This window comes from Ixodes scapularis, unplaced genomic scaffold (genome assembly GCF_016920785.2).
Source record: "Ixodes scapularis isolate PalLabHiFi unplaced genomic scaffold, ASM1692078v2 PGA_scaffold9__187_contigs__length_104089568, whole genome shotgun sequence".
Taxonomy (NCBI): Eukaryota; Metazoa; Arthropoda; class Arachnida; order Ixodida; family Ixodidae; genus Ixodes; species Ixodes scapularis.
Genome location: NW_024609884.1, coordinates 59086130 through 59112899, shown reverse-complemented (window position 1 = coordinate 59112899; position 26770 = coordinate 59086130). Strand labels below are relative to the sequence as shown.

At 44.7% G+C, this 26770-nt stretch overlaps 2 protein-coding genes across 3 annotated transcripts in view; one reads left to right on the top strand and one right to left on the bottom strand.

Moving 5' to 3' along the window:
• Positions 1-3160: 3160 nt before the first annotated feature.
• LOC115309001 (protein TRC8 homolog) lies at positions 3161-15403 on the top strand. 2 transcript variants are annotated; one of them, XM_029967130.4, is made up of 2 exons: positions 3161-3539; positions 13160-15403. In XM_029967130.4, the coding sequence occupies exons 1-2, from the start codon at positions 3290-3292 to the stop codon at positions 14701-14703; spliced, it is 1794 nt and encodes a 597-aa protein (XP_029822990.2). In that variant the 5' UTR covers positions 3161-3289; the 3' UTR covers positions 14704-15403. The 2 variants fall into 2 exon arrangements, with proteins under 2 accessions (XP_029822990.2, XP_029822991.2); XM_029967131.4 differs by having other exon boundaries at positions 3164-3539; positions 13204-15403.
• Positions 14701-26770, bottom strand: part of LOC8051641 (histone-lysine N-methyltransferase NSD2) — a 31995-nt gene continuing 19925 nt past the window's right edge. The window contains 1 exon segment of the mRNA XM_002433599.5: positions 14701-14907. Within this exon segment, the coding sequence (XP_002433644.2) occupies positions 14759-14907 (149 nt within the window). The 3' untranslated portion in view covers positions 14701-14758.

The window sequence follows — 26770 nt, the reverse complement described above, 5'->3', positions numbered from 1 at the left end:
GGTGCAACGTTACGCAGAGCTGTCGGGATGACGTCAAATGCAACGTTACGTTCTAGGCAGCGTTATTAGGTTAGCTCAGTTACGTAACTGCTCATAGACCAATGAGGATAGAAGGGTAGGAGAGGGCATGACGTCAGTCGCGTAGCCTCCACAAGCCATGCTCCCTTGACGCCTCGTCTCTTTCTCATTTTCCTCCTTACTCTCCTCACTTATCAGCGCAACGTGACTACATCACGTGACCGTAGCTAGCCTTCTAGTACACCCTACCTTCGTCTAGCCTTCGATCTGATAAAACCCACCGGACGGAGCGCACGCAAGCAAATACGATCTAGCTTCGCCAATACTAGAAACTCCTGCGAAAACCTATGGGAGCGGCGGCGAACGTGACAGTGGCGCCTCTAGCGGACTCGGAGTCTACGGAAGCAGACGACGCAACGTCCTCGAGCTTTGCGTGTCCCGTTTCTTCACCCCAACAGCTGAAACGATTCATTACGGTCAGTCCGCTTGCAAAGCGGAATCCACTGATCGCAACTGCAACGACAAACAAATAACAACGCGCGCATAAACAAAGATAGAGCAGTTTATTTAGAAGTCTCAAACGTCACTCAGGGGGATCACACGCGTTTGAAGCGCATCTGGGAAGCGGAAAAAAAGGCGTTTAGCTACTCGAACTACGTCGTAAGAGAGAGGTTACTGTTTATCCGTTACGAGCTGCGTTGTCACAATTTCTTACCCGAATAGGTGATAATTAAGACGTGCGAAAACAACATGTAATATTACCAGAGCAAGCGCACCAGCCTCTGCAGCATTACAAAAACGAAAAGTAACGAGAAAAATGACCGTGAAAACACTTTCCGAACTTTGCAGAAATGACGGGGACCTCGTCCCAGACGAAAATAAAAAGAAATGGGGTACAGTCGTGAACAATGGCGAATATGGAACAAAAAAACAGTCGATACAAAAATAGAAATCACTCTACAAAGACCTCCTTCAACGACGACGATCGCACGGGGCGTCGGTAGAAGCATTGAAAATTAGCAGGTGGTGCTCGCCGTTGGTGTTGAGTCCACAACAAACAAAGCGGAAGCAACACAACGAAGCTACTAACAAAAAAAGAGAGCTTCAAGGAGCTGTGCAACGATATTCAATTGGAATGTTTTTCTCTCTACCCGAGCTCACTGGCACACCTGGGACTCAAGGATACTCACACGCAACGCCACTGGCCAAGAAACGCCTTTGTTGCGGTGTAATTTCAAGGACAAAAGCGATCATTTTCATTCAATCTCTCCTTTGCAAAATTTGATGACGTAACTCGGGGATCGCAGTACACCCAAGTGACGATATTTGAATGCGGCTCATAGATTGGACCCAAGCATTGCGTGGGCACTCGACTTGGGCTCGTGACAATTGCTATCTCGAGAAGCATTCGGGTTGTAACCCGTGTCCAATCGCTGCAACGACGACAATAGCCGAACCATAACAATGTCTGGAACTCAGCGCGTGTCCTGCGCTTTGCCAACCCCAGCGCGTGGCTATGATCAACATTGGCGGCATATAATCGGCTCCAGATCACGTGGCCGCTTGTTCTGGCTGCGAGTTGAGGGGGTGAATGCTGCTCGTTGTTCTTAAATTTTTTTCTGGGACTTCTATTGCGTGGGGTGAAAAACGAACGCGTGTTTCATAGGTCATTAACGTTAGGGATCCGTTTTACGCGGTATTTGTACAAAGTACAAAAATTGTTGCATTGCTCCTTTCAATTATGTTTTTATAGCTGCTTGTTACACGTTTGTTTATTTGCTTTCGCGGCGTTGGTGGGAACTAAGAACAAAAAAGAGGAAAGGAATAAAGTGGTCCAGCTCACACTGCCCGATATATAAGAGTCGTCGCACGCTGCAAACTGCTTCGTGCTAGCAGTGTGTGACGTGTTTTTGCTTTCGCATTTCTTTTCAAAGTGACTTTGGCAAGATGTTTGTTTTCTCGCTTGGCGCAGCAGTTCAAAAGTATATTCCAGTATTTGTTGACGTACTTTTCTAGCCAATCCTTGCACACCGTGCCTTTGTTTTGAGTGTCGATCAGCGGCCTCAAGTGCGTTTTCAGCTTAACTCTTGTTTGGTGAAATATTCTTCTGTTGAGGCGTCCGTGGCGATTTTGAAGCCAGACTTAAATAACTGTTCCAGTTTAATTTGAAATAGCTTAATTACACACGTTTGTTCGGTCTTCGGGAAGCGGAAGAAGGATTTTCCACCACATCACAAAAACTTGTCTTTGCAATGGAGATAACAGCCACATGGCATGCCTGCCATCTCCAAGTATGCGCTGGTGTATGCCCGAAGGCGGCCGGTTGATCAACCAACGATGACCCATAGCAGACGTGACCGCGTACTCAAATAAAATTTGAATAGAAATGTATAACGAGCTTACACTTCTTAATATACTGATCCTAAGGTACTGATCCTTTTGTTAAATTTTGGGGGAGATTGTAGAGTTATCTTTGTGAATCGGCACGAAAGCCGTTTATAGCGCTACTTTGTGTATTGGAGGGTCTGGCGTTTGGACTGTTTAGAGGCTGCCCCTTTGTGTTGGTAGGGACTGATTGGAGGGTTTGGCGTTTGAACTGGTTAAAGTTTCCCCTTTGTGTTGGTGGTGGTTGATTGTGGGCTATATAAGGAGGAGGACTAAATAAACCTGGTAGCTGAGTTTGAGACGTCGTCCTGTCCCTTTCTATTGCTTCGACTTTTATGTTCATTTCCCCCATGGAAAACCAATGCGCTATGGAGAATTCGTCTGCTAGCGGAGACTCCGAGCTCGCCAGGAGCGCTGCGATCACTTTTCGTCCGCTATCCGCGGGAGTTGCCAGTATTGGCATGCATGGTATTTGGTTCCAGTGCGTGTGAAATGGTGTGAAACGACCTCGCTATTAATTTTTTATGGCTTCGCCAGCTTCACTACTCCAAGCAACTTGTGTTAAAAAAAAAAAAAAAACACTTGCTTGAAAAGTTAATTGTTTATTTTTTTAATAACGCGGTTAGTTGCTAATTTGAATTCCTAATGTACTAATTATAAAATAAATTGCTAACCCACCCAAGTAATGAGAGCTCCTCACCACGGATGACGAATTTGGCGCTACTGTATAAAAGTTGACTCCGTTAGCCCGCCCACTGACAGGTGGCTCTGCCACTGACAGTGAGCCCAGTAGGAGTTGCCCAGTTCTGGACCAGTCTGGCATGAGACGGTGATCTTGCAAAATGTGTGTGCCGCAAGTGTTTACACTAACTTGATAGTGCGCACGATGTCGGTCAGGGGACGAATTTCGAGTGCCCTGGACGTCCTCCTAAGGGTTCCGCCAGTGTTTGTGATGGACGCTGTCTTAAATTCCAGCCTAGGCTTAGGAGGCGAAAATATTGTCACGACTCACTACTCTGCCCGTAAAATAAAAGCCGACAGCGTTGACATTAATGCGACGAGCCCCGAATTTGAGAACGATCATTTTGCGTATCTGGACGTGCCGACGTTACTTTGGTTCTTGCTATACCTTCAAGGTAAGGCCCGTCATTTTCATGCTTGTCGAGTTCCTCCATTGCACGCAGTTAGCCACGATCACTGGTTTTACGCACGTCTGTTGCGTTGCTTCAACTTGCATATTGAAACCCCCTCCCCCCTTAGTCTTATGTAATGAGGGACTGAACACTGATTGCAAATAAAACAAAACTACAAGAAACACTACTCATGGAAATTGAATCCCGGAAAAAAATATCACAGGAGAATAATAGCCTACTGGAGATGAGCTCACCCAATTACGTGCGGGTCCGGAGAAAAGCTCACCAGTCTTTCGATAGACTCAGAAAAAGCTCACTTGGAATTACATTATTCAATCTGGTGTTTATTTGTTTACTATTTATTTAATGGTGTGAATTCTAGCGCCGGGTTGAATGTTTGAGTGCAGTGGTGACAAAATCTGCAGGCATGTCCCATGTAGGTGTTTTCCTCTTTCATGCCGATCGTCTGTACGTGGGTGTTGCCATAGTTAATTAAACATGTAAGGGTTAATATTTAATTATATCAACTTCCTTTATTTAGCCATTGGAAGAACTTAGAATCTTAAATGTCGAAATGTGAAGTTTTGGAAATGCAGTGTTGGTTACGGGTACTGGACATTTCATAGAATAGAATAAGTAGACAATTCATTGACGTTTCATAGAATAAGTTGACATTTCATTGACGTTTCATAGAATAAGTTGACATTTCATTGAACGCCGCTTCATTGAATTTCACTTCACCGAATTTTGGAGCATTTTGCAGCATTTTAGTGCTTTTTAGATGCTTTACTCTCGCTTCTGATTTGTTTTTATGCTGTTGTTAAATCTCCAGAAATAGAATTACCACCCTGGTCACTTTGCACCAAAACTTTGGCTTTCGAATCGTAGGACATAAAACTTGAGTGGGCATGCGACTTGTTGTTTTCAAATAAGGCTGTACTCCACCACATGCCTTGTTCCCTATTGGTTCACGCATCAAAGGCGCATTTGGAAAGGAATATTGTTATTCTTTGTTGTGCCTTTTTTTATTTTGTATTTATCTGTTTACTTGTGTTTTCACTGTATGTATCTAGGAGGATAGCTTCCTTTCTAAGAACATATGTTAAAAAGCCGGCAGGCCCACGGCTCTGCCGACTATGGAAAATGAACAAAAACGAGAGACAATTTTTTTTTTTTGTTTCACGCGACGTGGAGACATGTCATTGCTTCAAGGACTGCTTCATACTTGAACAGAATACATCTCTTCAAGGACGAGGATACACCCTTGAAGGGACAGACCTTCATCACTGCACCCGATGACCACAGGTTTCACGAAATGTCAAGCAGCGTTCTGTTCATTATTGGCCACATTAGCGAAGCAAGTTATCATTTATGATTAAAAAAATATGAATAGAAGGTGTAGGGGAGAAAATAAAGTTTCTTATTATTAGTTTCCCTCGCTCTAGGAAAAGAAAGGTCTGCTGTTCTTCCGGCGTTAAAAAAAAAACCTATTTCCTAGATCAAAAATTCCTACTGCTCAACTGGGCGGTGTTCAATGAAACGGCATTCCATGAAATGGCATTCAATGAAATGGCGTTCAATGAAACGTCCGGACCCAATTGGTTACTACATACAACCTACTACATTGGTTATATTTTGCCCGAGCTTTCCTTCAGTTACCATTCGATAGACATGTTTTATTTAATTTTAGTCGTGCAACCCATGATCTGTATATACAGCATGTAATCTAATGCTTCTAAGGCACTTTAGATGGCCTGCAAAAATCTTTTTCAACGTATCGCGCTGCAATTTCCTACAGAGATGCAAGCAGGTCGTGGTGTTCTGGGCAATCTACCCTTTGCAGACGATGGACGTGTAGAAAGAAGTGCTGCCGACAGATGACGTATGGTGCGTCGAGGGAGCGTTGGCCTATTCAGGCTCTTTTGCGAGATAGTCTGCTATCAACCTGAATTGGCCGGCGTTCTCTCAACGTGGCGTACGCCATCTGTTGGCAGCACCTCTCTTACGCGTGCATCATCTGCGAAGTGGTGGCATAGATTGCTCAAAACAAGATTTTGTTGCGTTTCTTTTGAAAGAAGTTCATTCCTTGGATTCTGCAGTAAGTTGCAGTGCGATACGTTGAAATAGGAATACATGGTATAGGGGAGAAAATAAAGTTTCTTATTATTCGTTCCCCTCTCTGTAGGAAAAGAAAGGTTTGCTATCCTTCCGGTGTACTTAAAAAATAAATTAGTTGTTAGTGAAGTCCAGAACAACTGCATGCACGTATGGCATCGAAACATGCGTTCGTTGAGTGAACGCATGTTCACTCAACGAAGAGATTCGTTGGTGACCTTTTCTCCGCATCCATCAAAAGGCCGCCGCCCATAGAAATTATAGTTAACGACAGGTTAATAATTCAGTAGATATTCTGCCTCTAATGCAAAGTCGTTTTCTTCTGCCTGACTTTGGCTCTGTGTGCGCCGATGGCACAGCATCTACTGTCGTCTTAACCTGTCACTGACTGTAGTCAAACACCTCCATACAATGATAAAGTTTGCCCTTTCCACAGCACAACATCCGGTGTCTCGCTATTGGCCGACTGCACAGTATGTCATGGATACTAAAGACACCAAAGCACAAGTAAAAAAATGTCTTGCAGAGCAAATGCAACAGACTGCATCGAACTTTGCAGCAATATTGTTTGCTGCTGCTATAAGTACTGTGTCCCCTGCCAAAAATAAAAAAAATGCATTACTTTTTTATTTGCAAAAATAAAGAACAATTCATCAAACGCTTAGCTTCTGCCTAAATGTAGCACTAGCGGTTCGAACCAGAAGCCAGAGTTTCAGAACAAACGGTTGTCTTGTTCAAGTTATAGGCAATTCTTGAACATTTTCAATGGTAAAATGGTTTCCGCAACGCCAAGAATACATGGGGCTGAATGGCGCAAACTACTGAGATCACAGCCCCATCTTCCTAGTGAAAGTTTAAAAAAGTCGCCTCAACTTTTGAATAATGGTTCGTTCCGAAACTTTGGCATCTGGTCTGGACTGCTAGCGCTGCATTTGGGTGGAGGCTGAGCGTTCAGTGATGCATTATTTATTTTTGCAGTAAAAAAGAAGGAAAATAAATGTTGTAAATTTTATGGGGGGAAACGCCGCATGTAAAACGTTTTGAGATAAAAAACTTGTGATCCTTTCCATCTTCATGCCCCAGGGCACATAACAAGTTAGAGCCAATAAACATCAAAATGAGATCTTCCAACCTGCCCAGTGAAATGCCTCAGTATTAGCGAGAATTCCTGGACAGGAAACTGTACAAGACGTTGACACAGTAAGAATATAAATTTGATGCAATAAATTGAGTTGCCACGTAATTATTTTGGGACAAGCCTTGGCAGAGGGGTGGACGGCCTTCTGTCGACTCTGGGATGCTTCCTCCCAGCAATTTATGTGCACCCCCAGAATTTCCTTCACAAAGTATACAAAGCCAGGGCCAGAGCCCATCCCAGAAATTTGAAACACCCCCTCAGATTGTCAATCCTGGGTAAACCCCTGCAGTTCCTTCACTTCATTTGAGTGAGTATGCTGACCAGACGAGCATCAAACAATTCTAAAAAAAATAGCTTGTAAAAGTGGGTGATGTCAACCAATGTTGTCACCCATATCAATGAGATGCAATGCCCATCGCCCTCAAATATGGCATCCAGTGAATGGGGTATTCAGTGGACACCATATTTGAGGGCTATGTTTAGAATGCATGCTCAGAATGAGCTTACATTAACAGGCTGCTAAGACCGGACAGCTTGATGGTGTGGAATGCACGTTGCAGAAGAACTGTGGAAGATTGCTGTCAGCATGCGCTCAGCAGTCACGCACACAACTATGGCCGCCAGTGCATACTCCCTACACTCGGGTACAACTTTGAGTGGGAATTCAGAAGTGAAGACGGTGTTTGCATGGCCTTGATCGGTGCTCGAGGTGGACGTGCACTCGGTGGCAATTGCTTGCTTCGTTATCCCAGAAAGCTGCCTTCGAGCAGTATCATTTAGTGAAGAGCTTCTGGTCGGTGCCATTCTCGGCGTTCGCACATATGGCATATTTTTACTTTCTTTCCAAAGCGATTAACTCGGGCCTTCGGGGCAATGAGGATTGCATGCTTGGCTAAACGTTTGTAACCCTAGATCGACGTGCGGTCGTGTTAGTAAGGGCTAGGAATTATTCTTCACTGGCAAAATTACTCACTTAACACGTTAACTGGTGCAGCCATATTTGAAGGGCAGGCTGACGACACAATGCCTAAAGAAATGCTTTTGCATTTAAAATAATTCCTGTAAGCCATGTTTTTTTTTTTTCAACAAAATGTTCAGCGACTGGATAGAAAAACGAGGGAAATTCATGAAGCGTTTGGCATCAAAACAAGGGGTGTCGATAAGTGTATCAGTGAGCCCTCTGTGGCCCTGTTAGCCAAGGAAATGTTATTTTTAGAGAGAGAGTGGGGTGGCCAGAAGTGACGTGGTTTTATTAAAGTATCTAAGTCAGTGTGTTTTCTAATAAACTTTCAGTTGCGAGTGCGCTCGTTGCCTTTTTCACTTTGTCCCCGTCCTTTAATACTTCTATGCAGTCAATGTTTTTTTTGTTTTTTCTTTCGTCAACTCAAATTGCCCATGTGGCCATATCTAGACATTAGGTTCATTTCGGGGTGAAAATCTTCAAGCCCCTCCGTAGGCTGGCAAGATATTGTAAAGCAGCTACGTATCGTCATTTTGAATTTTGTCGAAGTGCAGATAAGGGTTGACATTAACTTTGTCTGACATGCGTCGGACATAGTCCCCGAGTTCATGTTTAAAGAAAACAATGAATAACCTGCGGCAATTGGCTGGTAAACTTTCGTAGCCAAGTTCAAGTGATTTTAGTATGCAAACTACTTGTGAACGCTTCCACGACAACCGTCACAATGCGGCTTGCACTCGTTACAGCACCGTGCAGGAAATAAAACACAACACGTTTTTCAATTTTCATAATAACTGACCAGCTCTTCATTTCAGACAATTCTTGTAGAGTGAAATCTTGGAATCGTTTGGTAAAACGTGCGCCAATAATCCTGTTTAGTCTCATGCTCACCGAGGGAGCTCCCCATCACGGCTTGTGTGAACTTTTCTTAGGCGAGTCGAATTACAAATCTAGTGCCCGTTCGGAGCCCAGAAAGCAACGAGCTTGTGATTTTAGAAGCTGCTTCCAATGTGTGTCCTTGCACGCAGCATGAACATCTTGTTTGGGCATTGACCTCGTGCCAATTGTCTTTGTTCTCAGGCACATAGCCAGGGGAAAGGCCCGGCTCACCCCCCCCCCCCCCCCCCCCCCCCCTGAAATCTTCCATTTTGCTGGGTCCTTCTCTCACCCCTCCTCTCGTACAGCATTTTGTCATCGGCGCCCCCCCCCCCCCCCCCGAAATCTTCCATTTTGCTGGGTCCTCCTCTCCCCCTTATACAGCATTTTGTCATCGGCGCCGCCCCCCCCCCCCCCCCTTGAAACAAAGTCCTCGCTATGTGCCTGTTTGTTCTGCACTACAATAAAGTAGAAAAAAAAAAAATTTGGGTTAGGGGTGATAGTTTAGTGCAGCAGAAGCTACAGCGAGCTCCGATCTCTGGGCTTCTGCCAAGCACGCTTGCTTGTGTAGTGCATGCATTATTTATGGCAACATGCGCGTGTTTGTACCCTCGACCTGACCCTCACATAAAGTGAAAATAAATGTATTAATACAATATACTCTCGATGATTCACTCGGATATTTCATACCTCTGGTTAATTCACAAAAATTTTGGTTGTCCCACTGTTTTTAATGTATTCATAAGCCGCTTAATTTGAACGGCGTTTTCGTGCAATTCATACTTTTTGTTCTCGTGACCCCGCTGAGTGCGCTTATTTTCGAGCACCGGTGCACTGCCGAGAGGAAACACCCACGGAGCTTGCTTCTGCGTGTGTTGCTTCTCCGCAGTGCACCGGTGCTCGGTGAGAAGCGCACTCAGCGGGGCTGAAGCAGGGCACACACGAGCTATAAAAACGAGCACCACGCGGTTATTTCCGTCGTAACTTGCGCGGACGCGGCGTCGTGGAGGCATGCCATTAGTCCACGTCATAGCGTCCGCACAAGTTGCTGTGAAAACTGCCGCGCGGTGCCCGTTTTCGTCGCTCATGTGTGCCCTGTCTAATAGTTATTCACATTGGACAACTTCTTGGCTTGAACATACTTAATGTTGTTTTGAGTTTTCATGTGCTGTCTAAGCAGTCCACGATAAACAACATTTTTGAGGGATAAATGAACTTGTCATACATTTCGCAATGTTTCGTGTGTGGCATTGTCTGCTTATGATCGGTAGGCCTATGTAGAGGAATACATCAAATATCTTGTGTTTAAAAGGGACGAATTTGGAAAGTGTATTGTGGACAAAAACTGAAATAAACTATTCTATTCTATCTGCTTTGTATGTGTAGCCATTCATATGGTAAATCCTAATTTTATGGTGCATCATATTTAGATGAATTTCTGATAATTCAAACAAAATCCATGGCTTCCTGGAGTTTGAATTAATGAGTACTGTATTTACAGGCAAAGCAAAGGTGTGCAAGCCTAGATCTGCCGAATGCTTTTGTTTGCACAAGATTTCAGGCATGAACTGCACTTTCCAAGGTCACATGCTCAATGCCGTGCTTTTTTCAGCTGTGGAATTGTTTGTGAGATGGAATACAGAGCATGCACTGCCTGTAACTGGAAGCAGAAAAAAACACCTCTAGAAAAAGCACCTCATAAACTCCTGAATAACACCACCGCAGCAGCAGCGAATTCCTCGCGGCAAAGTTATACTGCACTGCACTAGCTCGTTGACCACTGCCACGTGGTGTTTAGCGAGCATGATCACGGGATGACAAAACTGCATAGAGCCCAAAAAATGGTGTTTAGCAGACGGATGTTTTATTTTACCGAATCGCAAACTTTCTCAATTCATTTCGTAACGACAGTGCATCAAGGAATTATACTAGCGGATATAGATTCAGAAACGCATTTCACGCCTGTGATGTAGTACAATTTGTATTTATCCTTTAATTTAATGTTTCGGATGCTTGAAATTTTTTTTGGGGGGGAATTTGAGTTTTCATAAATTTTGCAAAGCTGTTGAGTTTTTTTATTATCTTTCAAATATAACCACTGACACCAAAGGTTCAGTAGCTGAGAACAAGGAGCAAAAAAATTGACCGCATCTCCACGTGGTGAATGATGTTAATTGGGGCAAAGCTCTGGTGGTGCTTGTCTGCGTATACGCTGAGCCGCAGCATGACGAGCCTTTCATTCGTTTTTATCCATGCCAGAAAGAGAATGTGTGGTATGGAACGTGGTTATGTACGCATTTGAGCATTTGACCACAGCGCCCTCTCGTCTATAAACATTGAGCCAGTGCATGCAAAGTTTAACGCGATTATATACGCATTTGACCGCAGCGCGGTCTGCTGTATAGACGTTGGGCGGCTACATGCAACGTTTCATCCATGACATCCCCAGCTCTTGAGTTACTACCACATTTCAGAGCCCCCTACTCGTCCCGCAGCTGTGACCGAGTGGTTAAGGCGATGGACTAGAAATCCACTGGGGTCTTCCCACACAGGTTAAAATCCTGTCGACCGCGCAAAATTTTTTATTTTTTTTTTGCCCTACACGAGCACGTGAGCTCACGAGCACGAGCACCAGCAAGATTGATGTGAGCACGGACGCCGGACAGACAAGGCTAGAGCCTAAGGAGCTTTGCCCCTAAAAGTTGCCGTAGGAAATGCATGGGCTCTTATTGTGATATCCTCTATAGGGGCGACTATGATCTCTGAGGATCGGCTTCTTCCGAGAGCAGGTATGACCATTGAACCGCAGCAATTTCTTCCTCTTCTAAGAAATTTGTAGGAGTCTTGAGGGCCGAAAAATAAATAAGAAAATATAAACGAGGAAATAATAAATAAATAAACCCAAATAAGCTTTAAATACAAAAATGTAAACTAGAGCAAACATTTTAAGAAATGTAAGGTGGATATCAACATATACTTAATCTTGAAATTTCATGTTAAATACGACACTGGAATTTAACTGTGGCCCAAGAAACTCACTTGGCACAGATCAAAGTGCATAGGAACTTCGGCATATTCACACAGGGCAGAACACTAATGACAAAGGTCGATCTGATAATAACAATATGCAATAGTTATGACATAGATCACCAAGCACGATATACAGGGTCATCGAGATAAATCCAGACGTTTTCCTGATTTCGTCTCTCATCAATGCAGTGAAGCTAACCGGCTGTATTGCGCTTGTGGCCACGTGATTCGACAGAGCGGACCATCGCATGATAAACAATTTGCGACTCGTAATTTCCAGTTTGACATCCACTCAACATGCCACAAAGCGTCGGTAATTCGGACACTCCTGTCCAGGGCAAAATCTATTTGCACATCAGACACCAACAGAACAGAGGAGTAAACCATCATTACAAATCAAGAAAGTGGCTTCTCTAATGGTTTTATTCAGCGCATCACCCGTTGCCGAGGTCATGCTTTTAACATTCCAACAACTATCAGGTACAGAGTCCTGACACTGCCAGGTCTATTAGTGTCCCCTACAAATAAGGTGCTAGAGAAGCACTGGCACACCTTGTAAAAGAAGGAATACAGATGGCTCACAACCATGTTTCAGTACTTGGGTGCCATATGCCCTGGCCAAAAGATTGCACTATCAAGAAAAGAGCATAGGGCATCGTCTACGAAATTCCCCGCTAACATACAATGGCAAAACTGAGAACTTTCATGAAAGGATTTGCCAGCACAGAAACAATGTGCACAAACGTGACCACGAGTGCAGCGCTGTTGCCGAGCGCTCAGACGTCAACAATCACCATATTAAGTTCAAGAAAATGTCCGTCCTTGCAACTAAGACTCACTCTTGGCAGAGACTTTAGTAGAATCTTGGCATTCAGACACAACCAGGACACGCAAATTAGTGCTTTGGCAATTTATCTTCTGTATAGACACTCTGCAACAGCTGTGCACTGGCATCGCCATAACCGACCTTCAGGACCTTCAGTTTTGTTTTCTCTTATTACGTTTACTTCACTTCATCATTACCACAGCAGGGCACGTTACTGCCATTTTAGATTCTACTGTGCCAGCCTCAGCATTGCCCTTTGTGGAGGCTCGTCAACGCCCACTTCAGTGGCTCTGCATATGGGCAAGACAAAAGAAGGTTAGCAATAACGGCAGTAATCTGGCGCATGTGCAAAGTGTCTATACACCAATGGACTGCGTTATGTGGCAAAGAAAAAGACAACCTCCTAAGAGAAAAAGAAACTACTGTGGTTCAACGGTCATACCCACTTTCGGAAGAGGAAGCTGCTCCTCAACAGTGGCAGTTGACTCTGAAGAAACCAGATCGGTTTCTAAACGTTGGACCCCCTCACATTTAGGAAATGGTTGGTGGCAATTTGAGTTATCATACGCCCCGTGGTTATTTTGAACATTCCAGACAAGGAAACGATCCTACTGAGCTTAAATGACCATAAAAGCCCAAAGAGACAGGCATTGCCAGTGCTTGTTTGTTTAACGCAGCCTTCTTGGGCGCTCTGGTGGTGGTGCTGTTGCCGACGCAGCAGCTCGTGCACGTGTACACCTGGCTGACGACTCTGGGTGCTGTGGCCTGGTCCTACCTGTGCAACCAAGAGTTTGTGGCCTATGCCGAGGCCCTGTCACGCCAGGGCAGCACCAGCCTGCTCCTCGAGCTGCTGCGCCTCGACCGGGGTGCGCTGCTACGCACGGTGGCTAACTACGGCCTGCAGCTGGTGCTGGCCTTGCTGCTTTCGGCGGGGCAGGGGCAGGGCCCCGCAGGCGCCGCCGTGCTTTGCCTCGCCTTCCTGGCCCCGACCCTGGCAAGCCTCTGCCTGCTGCCGGCCAGCCCCTTGGCCGCTGCCGCAGGTGCCCAGCTGCTGCTGGCGCTGCAAGCCCTGGCACGGGGCGGGCCCCTGGGGGCCCTGGCCGGCGCCCTGCGCTCGGGCCGGGCCGCTGTGGCCCAGCTGGGCGTGTATGCACTGCTAGAGGCTCACTGGGCACGCCTCAGGGTGCCCCAGGTACTGCGCCTCTTCTGGCTGGCGCGCATGGCAGGGCAGGCGCTACGGCTGGCTCTGGCCGGCACTGCCCCGGGCCCGGCCGTCTGCGAGCTGGCCGTGCGGGGCTGCGACACGGCCGTGGCGCTCGTCGGCATGGCCAGCGTGGTGGCCGCCCTGGCTCAGGGCCTGGCCTGGGCTGCCCGGCGCACGCTGCTGCTCGAGGGCAGCCCCGAGCGAAGCCTGGGCACCGTGGCAGGGCTGCTCTTCCTTGTGCTGGCCCTCCAGACGGGTCTGACGGGTCTCGAGGCGCCCCGGCGCCTGGCCCGTCTCTACCGCAACCTCTGCCTCCTCTTCACCGCTGTGCTCCACTTCGTCCAGGGCATGCTGGGGCCGCTGCTTGTATCCCTGGGTGCCTCACGGAGCGGTTCGCACCGGCGCCACGCCCGGGCCCTTGCCCTGAGCGCCCTGCTCGTCGCCTTCCCCTGCGGCTTCGTGGCTTACCTGTGGAGGCGCCATGCGGTCAGCCCCTGGCTCCTGGCCGTCACCGCCTTCAGCGCTGAACTGACGGTCAAGGTGGTCGTCTCCCTGCTTGTCTACGGCCTCTTCCTCGTCGACGCTCGGAGAGAGACGCTCTGGGAGCCTCTGGACGACTATGTGTACTATGTGCGGGCTGCAGGCAGCGTGCTTGAATTCTGCTTCGGTGTTTTTCTCTTCTTCAACGGTGCCTGGATATTTGCCTTCGAGTCACGGGGCACCATTCGCGCCTTCATGATGTGTTTCCATGCCTACTTCAACATTTGGCAGCAGGCAAGGGCTGGCTGCAAAGCTCTGGCACGGCGGCGAGCCGCCTTGCACAAACTACACTCACTCCCAGAGGCGACGCCCCAGCAGTTGCGCGACTTTGACGACGTGTGTGCTATCTGTTTCCAAGAACTGCAGGCAGCACGAGTGACGCGCTGTCGACATTTTTTCCACGGAGCTTGCCTACGCAAGTGGCTCTACGTGCGTGACATGTGTCCCCTGTGCCACTCGACTCTGCACAACCAGTGAACGTCGCAAAACAGCATGCACATTATTTATTGCCCTTCTGATTCATTCCACGATGTTACTTGCGCCGCTTGGCCTTGCGCTCACCCTCGGTGGGTCGCGGTGCTGGCAATCCCATGTAGCCACTGCAGTTGCTGGCCCCACAGGCGCACTTGATCCTCTCGTTGCCCCGGCAGTCAAGGTTGTAGTTGAAGGTGAGCTCCGTGCCTGCAAAAAAAAAAAAAAAAAGGGCCAACCATTCCACCTGTAAGCCTTACCAGCTCTGTTCATAGCACATCACCCACTTATCATTCCTGGCAGTTTCACTGCTTACACGGCCTGCTCGACTAGGCCATGGCTGGCTTGACAGGTCAATTTCACCAGAGCCTTCACATTCACGATTAATGCTTAGTTGTGAAATGACTCAGAGTGCCATTTTGCGGCTCTTGGAAAGCGTAGAGGAATTGTTATTGCTACCGGCACTCATATGCCTGGTCTGTTCGGGTCGCGTCAATCATTTCAAGCAAATGTGCCCTCCTGTGGCTAGTTGGAATGCTGGCTGAGCCATCCGCCATGTCAAAGGCTAATTGCAGTACTTTCACCGTGGAAATTCGGTTCACCGTGAAAGATTTTCAGGAGTTCTAAATGAATACTCACTCCTGTTCTAAGGCATCCCTCATGCTCATCAATGGTTTGCAAAATAAACTATTTTCTTCCCCAAAAATATTTCAGTGTGAAAATTTATAACATGTACATCACATTTCTGATTATAACTGTATGCTAGCTACATGGTAGCGTTTGATAATGACAGTATCTCAAAGCTTTTCCGTAAGGAGGCCTATATTATTTAGTCATAAGGGCAAGCGAAGCAAATGCTACTAGAGCAAATTCTATGCTTTTAATGTGCCTGCTATGCACACTCACCTGTGCAGTGCAAGTGTCATTCAAAACAATACATTTGCACTTGTAGTGATTAAAATGCAATTAAATGCAAAGGTGCAAGCGTAGCTTCAGCTTCCCTCCTTGTCAAGGTCAAATAAGGTATAGTAAACATTACTACATAGTGACGAAAGCACTTGTGTCTAAACACAGCAGATGTCATTCTATAGGGAAAAACGCCAGCTAAACGAGCACTTTTCATGCTGTGCGTATCTTCCCTTTGAGAAAAACTGCGGCAGATATCCGCATTGCAGACAAGCTGTTTTCTGTTAATTTGGCCAATCATTTACTTGCAGATTATTATTCTAAGAGCAAAGTCACCTGGCTTCTTTTCAGCACCTGATAAACCTTAACCGCTGGAGGTGAAATTAGAATGCAGTTCCTAGACAGGCTTGTGGAAAGGTTGCACTGCTTTGCAAGGTTGGCAATGGCAGGCCAAATATGCCAGCAACCAATAATTGAGTCTGGTGAAACAAGTCTCCTGATGCCCAGCATAGGAATACCCAGTGCATACTAATGATGATGACCCAGTGATAGTGGTTACCTTCAAGACAGCTATAGCTGGTGAATTTGATCCATTCATTGCCCACGGCAAATTGGGACTTGGGGACCTATATAAACCTTGGGCATGCCATAATAGCTCAAAGGATTCGCCTCCAGATCAACCTAGAGGTGGCACTACTGTCATGCTATTATCATCATTGTGGTGTGAATAGTAATACGATTGCCCCATAGCTTTAGAATTTTCCGTTTATTTTGTTGCATGGCGTCGTTGGAAAGACAATTTTAGCAGAAAATGGTGTGGTGCTAATCGCTGCTTCATTGCAGATCGAAGCATGTTGCGGCATACGGCTGTAATTTAAAGAACTGCCTCTGTGGATGCGTCGTCTGCTGTGGACCAGAGGTCGGCATTTTTGTTAAATTCGTAACCAGCTAAAAACTAAAAAAAAAAGTCCATTCCTTTATCCTTAAACTCTGGACTAAAAGAATTGAAAACCCTCACCGTCTCACTCGCATTAAATTCCTCATTCACAAATTCACCAAACTCCTGAACTCTCCCGGCCTCACTCCCATTTATTCCTGTTACAAACTCGCCAAACCTGTGCCCCTCATTGAACTTACCAACCTCACTCATGCCGCAACAATTCGTGCCATCACAGTAAACGCGGCACTAGCGCTTCTGTTGCGCACAAGCTTTTACAGCCCAGTCATGGTCACCACAGTCCGCCGCTGCTCCAACACCAGCTGCCACATCGCCAAAGGAAGAAATGGCTTGTCTTTTTGTTTGGTTCTCTTTGACTCCTTCCACACACTGGCTGAGCGCTTGAGAGAAACACTTTGTTGGGATGCAAGGGTGCATCATCCCGAGTCTTGTAAAGAAGTATTCCTTATGGTGTGCAATGTTCTTTTCAAGCATGTGCTGACAACTTCGTGCAAGTATGGAGTGAACATGTGCAGAATTTTTTTTATTTGGGCGTAAATTATTGTTCAAACATGCACCACCCTGGGTGTGTATGTATTTTTCTGCATAAAACAAGACTGCGGAGTTCTCCTAAAAGGTAGGATGGTTTGCTCGACAATTATTTGTCGAGTAGAACTATTTCGGAATGGTCTGCCTTTATATTGAACATAATTGCTTTCACACAAATTATTTTGCCTAGAGCAGGGGTCTCAAGCATGCGGCCTACGACTCGCTGGGACGCGGCCAGTAGAAAACCAGCTGCATTTCCCAATTCCCATGTCTTGAGCGCGACATGAAATCATTATGGCATGCGTCATAATGATCTCGTGTCGCTGACAGTTATGGGCACAATACTGCTAAAGAGTAACTGTTACTGTTACAGTTACTCAGGGGAAAAGTAACCCTGTTATCGTTACAACGATTGAAAGGTTAACTTGTTAGTTACTGCAAAAAAATAATGCCATTACTTATCAAAAATTAATAAAAACATTCAAAAGGTACCTCCATTATTAGCCTTTCAAATAGTGTAGATTTTTGATAAAATATGTTCTTCACAATAATGAATTTTGCTTTTGAAGAAACTACGGTTTCCACATTTGTAAATATATTCATACGTTTGGTCCATCCTATTTCAATTTTCCATAAATAGAACCCTGAATTATCATAATTTAGAGCAATATTTAGCTTAGCTCACAGCGTGACTAGACATCGGTAAAGAATTTAGTTTTTTCTTAGGAAAAATTAGAAACAACTTTCATTCTTGACAATGGAGAGCCAGCTAGTGCCAGCAAACAGCCATGTCCTTCATCCCTATCACTCACATAGAAAAAACTTGAAAATAATCGCAATCACCATAAGGTTTAGATGCGCACCTGGACCTCTATGCTTGGGTACATCCAAACATGGTGTGAATTTAGGTCAGTCAACCGTAACTTAGGATTTCTTCAAGAATACATCAAACGACGAAGAAAAAAAAAAAAAAAAATCTTGCACACGTGAGGTAAAAAAGTAATGTAAGTTATACATTGCAGTTAGCTTTGTAGATGGTCTCTTAAGCCACTCGATCCACTTAAGCCACTCGATCCACTCTTAAGCCACTCGATCCATCATATGGCAGCGGAGTAAAGAAAGCTCTTACCCAGGTACAAACTATCGCTGCGTCTAGACATCCAATTGACTGTTGCAATCTAGCTTGACATAATTTCCTTCAACTAACCAGACCGGGCACGTCTGCACTATCCCACCACCGCAACTAGAAGGGACCACTAGGAGAGCCCACGACACAGACATTGATAAATCAACGGATGCCAAATGCCCCTGGCCCTAGTTAAGGGGACACATCCCCTAGGAGGGTCAACTTCTGAACCCTTGGTTTAAAATTAATGAAATTTACAGGGTACTTGTGTTCTAGTTATTTCTAAAGTTCAAGCTGATATATTTACAAGTATGTACCAACAAGCTCAACTCTTAACCGTTATTTACAGGGTAGGCTGGTGGTCATGGTAGTGGGTGCATAACAAAATTTCAGGTGTCGGTTCAATGGGAAGGAAATTAGAGCAGCTTCTATCAGCAACACGCCTACATTGTTTAGTTAATTTATCGTTGGAAAACTATCACAATATTCAAGATTTCTATTCGCTAGATATGTAGCAGAATGCCTAGGGGATGTGGCTATGGAAAGTATTTTGTCAAAAATAATTATTTCTATAAATTTTCTTTCCTGCAAAATTGGTCAACTTTTTAGTCTTCCGTGTCTTCGACAAAATGTCAACATTTTTTATAGAAGACATCTGTAAAGTGACAAAAAGATTCCTAGCTGCATTCCTTATTGAATTTCAGTCAGGAAAAGTGAAGAATGAGCCTTCCCTGTATTGCCATTATGAAACGATAGATTGACTAAAATGGAATTTATACCAAAAAGTGGAACGGAGAAAAATGCATTCAAAGTGCTCCAACCCTACCTTTTCATCAGCTTTGGTGAACAGAAAATAATTTATAAAATTAACTATCCAGGGGGGACACTACCCAAAGACGTGAATGTTTGAACCACTTGTCTGATTTAAATGACATTTACAGGGTTCGTTTCTGTTGATGTTGAGAACAGTTGTGCCAAATTTTGTTAACCTGGATGAAGTACAAAAAAAATTGCAAATGTTCAAAGATGAAACTGGGCGTGTCTGTGTAGAAAAACTATCTTTGTGAAATTACTTACAAATTTGTAGTTTCCATGAGTTAATATTGCTTTAGGACAGTTGAGAGCAAATAGCTATGGAGCTATATTTCTAGATTATACAGTCATGTCTCGTCAATATGGACCCCGTCATATGGAAACCCCGCTATATGGACACCACTTTCGGGGACAAACTGGGAAAATACATTCATTTTTGTCTCATTAATAGGGACAACTCACATTACCGACGATTCTCTGGGGGAACAGAGGCGTCTATATTAACGAGACATCACTGCACCATCTTTCATGACAAAAAAGTCACATAAACACAAATACAGTTTTTTTTAGATTTCCATCTTTAGTCCAAAATTTTAGTTCTTGAGCATGAAAAATGACAAAAATGAAAATACAAGCTCATAGTTATCTTCCCCTTATAATTTCGCCCCAGAAAAGCTAATAAAAATGAACCAAAGTTACGTAATAACAAACAATAGTTTTCCTAAAGGGAAATTTATGCCAAAAAGTGAAATGGAGAAAAATGCATTCAAAGTGCTCCAACCTCTACCTTTTCTATACCATCGGTGGACAGAAAATAGTTTACAAAAAATTAACTATGCAGTGCAAACTAATGAAACTTTCTGGGAATACTCTCTTGATGTTGGTGGATGTAAATACACATGACATTTTTCAAACCCAACTTTTTTTGGCAGAAATTGTTTTTTCTGGGTAGTGTCCCCCCCTTAAGGGTGGTCTTTCAATTTCAGAAAAACACACAAAAAGTCAGAACGACTCAGATGTTTCAAACGAATGCTCCTCCTCAAGTGACGGGACTTGGCATGCAGAGAAATGGGCAACAAGATGGTGATAAATGGGAGAGGAGGCTAGGCCGGTAATTGGCTTGTAAAAAAGGGAAGACAGGTGGGGTGGGGGAATAGAGTCAGAAGTCGAGACCCACAGAAGTGCATCTGGGAGTTGGACGATTCCAATAAGAGGGAAACATATGCTTAGCACCAAAAAATACAAGGTCTGGAAAATCAGCTGTGCCATAACTCACGGGCGTTTGGGTGACAATCACACAAAAAAAATTCGAAAAAAAAGAAAACTCAAACCAAAAGTTTAGAAACAAAGAGAAGGAGTCAAGTCGACCCCGAAACGTTGGGAACTCTTTGTTTCTAAACTTTTGGTTTGAGTTTTCTTTTTTTCGAATTGTTCCCCAAACCAGACAGATTTCTGTCGAAGATGTTTACTTTCAAGACAAAAAACTATTTTCCGTGAAAACTATTCAATCCCTTAGTTGGACAAAGAAAAGAGAAACGCTTTAAAGATGTCGCGTTTTGTTCCATCTATGCATGCTGTGGGCAATATACCATACAGAAGAGGGGACAAAATCGCTCCTATCCCCCACTGATGTGACCAGCTTGGCTAAGCAAAGTAACAAAAGAAGTAGTTGTTTTTTTTTTTTCTTTTTTAAAATTTTTTTTTTTTTTTTGCTCCAGATGGGTTTTTTAGCAGTTTCTTGCAGTGCCCTCTCTCACGAGTTGTGAGACGATTTGGTGGTCATGTTTGGAATAGTTTTGTGCCGAAACTGAGTTACTTCCAAAAATACTAGCCCTGTTACAATTACAAGTTATTTCTACAAAACAGTAAATACAGTTACAAGTTACAAAAAAATATAACTCGTTACTGCTAACATATTACTAGCAACTAGTTACTGCCCAAGGCTGGTCGCCAATTCATTTCTGCTCGAAACGTAGCTCTGCTCTTGTAACATGTTCACATAATTTGCACCATTCTGTTTTCTTCTGCCTTGTGTTTGAGTTATTGCTTCCCAGCTTAATCATCTGTACAACAATTCTGCTGCTAGACTGCAGGCGCGAGCTCTTTGCTCAAGGACACATTTCGGCTGCACAAACTCTCGCTCAGCAGGCACAACTGCCAAAAATAAAGCTATGAGCTCGGGCTTCAAGCCCCCAGAAATACAAGTATTTTCTCATACTGCTGCTATTAAAATTGACAGGAAAAATAAAAACTGACGTATGAAGAGCTTTTCTTTTGAGACCAATTGAGCTAGATTAACTCCCGAGTGAATTGACCCACAGGGAACGACAGTGTGCTTGCTCTACTGAAAACTTTCCCAACACGTTGGCGTGGCGGTGCAATTTTAAATCTTGTTAACACGTCAGGTAAGGGCTGAAAGTAGTCTTACAAACAAATCAAAGCCAAAGATGTACCTCGAAAAATTACAAGTCTATAAAAATCAGAGAGTATGAAGTCCCTTCTCTATGAAATTTTTTGTGTCACAGACTCGGCTGGATTAAAACGTAAAACACTATCGCAACTTTTTCTTCTTCTGTCACATGCCTTCCACCTCCTTGTCCTATGTTGGCCCTAAATTTTTCTTGACCTTTCTTTAGGACACAAATGAGTTTGAGACCCCTGATCTAAAGTAACTGTCTGGTGAATACCTTTTCTGCAATAATTAAAGGGGGGGCTGCAACGAGTTTAAGATTAAAAGAATTTGCATCTCGTCATTTTTGTATTGTTTATCGTGTCCCGGAGGATAGAGAAAGCAAAAGTCTAGCTTTTTCCCCCACCTGCAGCCCCAAGTGGCAGCCGAAGGAACTACGCCGAGAAGACTATGTGACCTTGGTCGGCTCCAAGCTGCAGCTAACGCCCGCTAATGTCAGCAGAGAGAGGGAGAGGAAGCGTCCTCCGAGGGAGCACACGGGAAGCTACACGGCACCCCGAGTTACGTCACTAGGAGGGGGACCAGGTGTGACCCTGAAGGCTGGGAGTGAGTTGAGGGGTGCCAGAAATGCCAACATTTATCTTTATTTCTTTTTTTTTTTTTTACGACTAGGACACGCAGGCGAAATCGGCTTTCTGTTCTTTACTACAGAAGTGTCAGAGGGCAACTTCCACGAATTTTTGACCGAAGTCCGGAAATCATTGCACCCCCCTCCCCCCTTTTAATGTTCGAAGTACATGTTTATCATATTATTGTATATGTTAGCTTTTTTTATTGTGCCTCATTTTCTTATATTTATTTATTTATATTTATTTTAACATACTGCCATTCATGAGGCCAAAGCAGGCCGTTAGGCATTTTAAAAGTAAAAGCACCATTAAGCATTAAAAATGTCAAGAAAACCACACATATTTGCATCATTCACAGCAAACATGGATAAACAGCTTCATTCGTTGATACACTTAACAAAAATAAGGCTTCGAAGAGTCCATGTTACAGCGATGAGGCACAATAAATTTGTATGTTTCGTTTGAGTTGCATTGTCAAAGTTTCCATGTGCAGTGATGTGATTGGCCTAAAGCATTTTGGAGCACCTTTTGCAGCAGCCAAAAAAGTGTTTTGGAGCAGCTAGCAAATGTGAGCTTTAGATCAACCAAAACAGTATTTTGGAGCAGCCAAGACAATGTTTCGGAGCAGCAAAAGTGGCTTTTGGAACAGATATTCTTAGAAAAAATAAAAATATTTGTTTTAAGTGCTGTACAAACGAAGGGCACTGTGTGTTGTGTTGTGTTCTGATGTGACGTGCTCTGACGGAACTTGCTACTTGTGTTTTCACTGCTGAGATATCCCACAAGTGTACAGTGCTGTAGGAATTGCCGAGCAATTCTGAAAAACCGCTTGCCACCGTTTTACTGCTTCCCGACGTACCAGATTTTCGTCAAAAGTATGCAAACGTAAAACAATGGATTGCAAGTGTCCCGGCTGGTGCCTATGTCGTGCAATCATGTTCGCATGCACTTGAGGGCAACTTCGGCAGGCTTGCAGTTGCGCATGCCTCGCCGCGCGAGCGAAGGCAACAACTGGTCGACCGAAACCGAAAACATGCCACTCCGCTCCGTCACCAACTGCTTCCCAAAATTGTATTCGAAATGTAACTGTCGAGCATACAACAAATACTGTACAACGGCACGTGCTTGCCAGGCCGGCAAACAAGGTCCAAGATAAACACACACACCCAAAAAAAAAAAAAGAATTTGAGCGCATTGATGCAAGACATCGCGAGCCTGGGTCAAAAAGTTCTTGGAGCGTTTTCTGCAATGACTGAACTCGAGAAAAACAAGCGTGTGGTGTGGGTGCGGCGTGTAGACATTGCCTTCTTTGCTTTAGCCATAGTCTCCTCTATACTGACAAAGCCTGGCAGATCGCCACGAGATGCGGCCGCCGAAAGTGAAAAGGTAGAACGGTAGACAAGAGTCTAAAGCCCCTTTATGTTTCAAAAGAAGCGAAAGGTGCGTCGATGCACGAGGCACGTGCAACGTGTGGCCCTTGAGAAGATCATGGCGGCGCAGCGCAGCACTGAGCTAGATTTCAGACGCCACGTTCTTCCCAGAAGTGGCGCGCGGCACGTGTCTCGAGCATCTCCACAACAATAAATGGCGCCATTTTTCCCAGGATAGAGGGGTTTTACAAGAGTTATGCAACGGGCGGCCTGCTGCGGAGAGACGCCATAACACAGTTGTCCCGAGCGATGGAATGTCCGCTCGTGCTTCTCACGTTCCTCGGGCTACTGCTTCTTTTCTTGTCGAGTTTAGAAACCATGTTTCGAGTCCTCTCCGCTGCAAAAGCTGTGCGCTGAATACCAGACTCCCCTAAAGCCCTCTATCCTGAAAAAAGTGGTGCCATTCATTGTTGTGGAAATGCTCGAGACACATGCCGTGCACCACTTCTGGGAAGGACATGGCGTCAGAAATCTAGCTCAATGCTGCGCTGTGCCGCCATGATCTTCCCAAGGGCTGGACGTTGCATGTGCCTCGCGCATCGACGCACCTTGCGCTACTTTTGAAACATGAAGGAGCTTTAGACTCCCCGAGAAAAGGTCTGTGCTACCAGATCCTCGCGCTCCAAATCTGCGACCAGGCACTCTATGGCTCTATCATCGAACTGCCAGGCTTTGTGAGTATAGAGAAGGCTTTGCTTAAGCTCACTTCTCTTCACCTTTTTTAAGCGTCAGATTTTTCACGTACCAGGGTCCCTGTCGAAAAAAAGCCCACCGAGAGAAACCTAGGAAATCAATACTTCGACACAGCATTCTTTTATTTCAAGAGGGTATTTTTGTAGTAACGCATGATTTAAACAAGAACAGTAATGTTGATAAACATGCGGCGGTACTTAGTTTCATTCTAGAAAGCGCACCATATCTGCAGCGATGTGGGTACGGCAACACCCGACGTCGCGCGACCACGGTGACTGGAAGGCAGAGACCAAATATATGATGATAATGCAATTCAATGCAAAGGTGCAAGCGAGCTGGACAAGAATGACGAAAATAATCCCTGGAGAAGGGGAACAAGGGGGAGAAAGGACAAACACAAATCTCCAAAGGGGACAAAGGACAAACACAAATCTCGAAACACAGCTAGGTGACTGGTGCGCGACCGAAAAAATCCACCTGGTCCTGGTATCGAACCAGAGACCTCTCCATTTCCATAGCTTTCCCACCGCCGTTGCTTTCAGAAGGAAGTGCTTCAGCCTCACAAAGTAACCTCTGCCGCGCAAAAACTTGGTTTCGTTTCACTGCATGATGGCATGGCTAAGGTCACTGAATACTAAGGTATGGCTGGTACCCGGCACGCTAGTGTCTGAGCATCTGCACACACCCGCGTGTATCGTTGAAAATATAAAAAAAAAAAAAAAAGACGCGAGACGAGACCCACAAGACGACGACAGCGCGAGACGGCGGTAAAACCATGCAAGACCGGCCGGACAGTTGATGCAGGGTGCTTTGTGTTGGGCGGCCGCTTGTGTCACATAACACATGCATGCTCAATCACGGTACTCGGTTTAGTTTAGGTTTTGAAAGGCGACCGAAATTGCATTTTTGGCGCAGGCTTGGCACAGATTATCCATATTTTGGCGAAATGTAGCAGGATGTAGCAGGGTTTGCCCCTTGGTGCAATTGGCGCAGCAATCACATCACTGCATGTGTAACGTTTTGTGAATATCAATGAAGCAAAGACCATTTAGCAAATTAAAAAATAATTTCATCTCATTCAACATCATCCTGGTAGTTATGGGCAGAAGGTTTGCTTAGACTTCAGTAGGGAGACAGTCCAAATCGATAGCAGTTGAAAAAAATTGGCAGCGACCTCTACCTTCAAAGTTCTATGATGCATTAAATGCAGTGTTTCACAAGTAATCATTTTAATTTGTTTACAAGACCAGTCTTGTATAGTATAGGTCACGTCACGCCGACATAAATTTTCCCACTAAATTTAGCGGGGAGACTACATTGGTGTACAGTTCACGTGACATAAGGTTACGTAACATCAATTTTCCCGCCAAATTTAGCGGGGAAATTGAATTGATGCATAGGTCATGCGACAATAATTTTTCCCCTAAATTAGGCAGAAAAATTGAATTGCTCTGCAGGTTTCGTGACGTCAGGTCATGTGACATCAAATTTCCCACTAAATTTAGCAAACAAACTGAATTTGATGTATAGGCCATGTGATGTCAAGACATCAATTTTCCTGCCGAATTTAGAGGGGAAACTGAATGGATGTACAGGTCATGTGACGTCAATTTTTCCACTAAATTTAGCAGGGAAACTGAAATGGTGTATAGGTCATGTGACATAAATGTTTCTGTTAAATTTAGCGGGGAAAATGAATTGGTCTGGTAGGTCCCGTGATGTCAGGACATGTGACATCAAATTTCCCGCTAAATTTAACGGGGAGATTAAAATTGTGTACAGGTCACGTGACATCAAATTCCCGGCTAAATTTAGCGAGAAATGTGCGGACGGTTGGACGGAACAAATTTGGGGATTGGGGGTAGCATTGAAAAGCATTTCAGGCTTCTATATATCGGACAGTGTTACTTCGTATGTATTCTATTTTGTTCATGTTTTGTTGCGAGAATGGCTTCCAAACTGGGCTCGCATATTCAGTCGTTTGTAATATCAGTGACTCATATGCTGTTAATTTGAGCTCTGGACTGGAAAGTTCTAATTTCCGTAAGTGTTCAAAGTTTTTTAGTGCCTCATTGGAAACATTTTTCTATGGAAACATTTTCTAAACAACAGACAGAACCATACCTCACCTAAGTACAAGAAGGACAGAAGTAGAAGATGACTACCAAAATCTTGCAACCTTGCAGTAAACCTTGAAACCACTCTCGCTGGCTGACACCACCCAAACCGCTCGACAGATCGTGATCTGGGGGGTGCGTATAGAAAATGCAGAGAACTGCTCGAAATGCAGCAACTTGATATTTTATGCGCTTCTTGATCCCTCTGCATTTCAAAATGAAAGGGGACATCCTTTCAAATGGCCGCAAGCTAACAGGCACCGATTATAGCATTGGGGAAGACTTCTCTCGTCCAGTTCAAAATATTAGGAAACGCCCTGTTACTTTTGCTAAAACTAAATCCGCACAATTTTTATTGCATCTTCAAACATTGATTATCGGTTCAAAATGCTACATCTTTGATGAGACTTGACAAACTGTGAAAAAATTGGGAGATAGATAAGATCATGCACCCAAGTTCGGA

Coding starts and splice junctions, on each gene's coding strand:
- LOC115309001 (XM_029967130.4), top strand. CDS start 3,290: ATGTCGGTCAGGGGACGAATTTCGAGTGCCCTGGACGTCCTCCTAAGG. Junction 3,540..13,159: donor GTTCTTGCTATACCTTCAAG/GTAAGGCCCGTC, acceptor TGTTTAACGCAG/CCTTCTTGGGCGCTCTGGTG.